The sequence below is a fragment of the Crocuta crocuta genome, unplaced genomic scaffold, assembly GCF_008692635.1.
Source record: "Crocuta crocuta isolate KB4526 unplaced genomic scaffold, BGI_CrCroc_1.0 scaffold675, whole genome shotgun sequence".
Lineage (NCBI taxonomy): Eukaryota > Metazoa > Chordata > Mammalia > Carnivora > Hyaenidae > Crocuta > Crocuta crocuta.
In genome coordinates, this window is record NW_027528796.1 from 2,041,558 (window position 1) to 2,042,099 (window position 542).

The window sequence follows — 542 nt, forward strand, 5'->3', positions numbered from 1 at the left end:
GCCCCCCCCCCCCCACTGCCCTGCAGCGCTCTGCGTCCCCACAGCAGGCGCTCCGAGTGGGGTCATTTGCGGGAGGACACGCATGTGCGACTCCATCCCCACATAATGTGGGGCCGGGGTCTGTGCTCAGGCCACAGCGACCCCGAGTCCTTGAGGCTCAGCGGCTCCGGCAGGGACAGGCCTGCCCTGGGGAGAGGCAGGCGCGGGGTCTGAGCAGCGCCCCCGCGCCCTCTGCCGCGTCCCCATGGGCAGGGCCCACACGCACCCGACGCCCCTCCCCCAGTGTGGTACCTGCTGCAGTTCCACCGCCTGCTGCAGTACGCGCGGCCCCGGCCAGCCCGCCAGCAGCCCTTCTTCTGGATGTTCGTGGACAACCTGGTGCTGACTCAGGAGGACCGGACTGTAGCCACTCGCTTCCTGGAGGTGCGTGCCGCGCTGCGGTCAGGGGTTGTCTCGGGGGTGCGTGCCGTGCTGTGGTCCAGGGCGGGTATGCGGGGTGCGTGCCACGCTGCGGTCGGGGGGGGTGGCCTGGGGGGGTGCTG

At 72.0% G+C, this 542-nt stretch overlaps 1 protein-coding gene across 1 annotated transcript in view; it reads left to right on the forward strand.

Annotated features, from left to right (window-relative positions):
• Window positions 1-542, forward strand: part of DNMT3L (DNA methyltransferase 3 like) — a 24,383-nt gene that overhangs the window by 16,660 nt on the left and 7,181 nt on the right. The window contains exon 13 of the mRNA XM_077755366.1: window positions 284-423. Within this exon, the coding sequence (XP_077611492.1) occupies window positions 284-423 (140 nt within the window). The remainder of the gene's footprint in view (window positions 1-283; window positions 424-542) is intronic.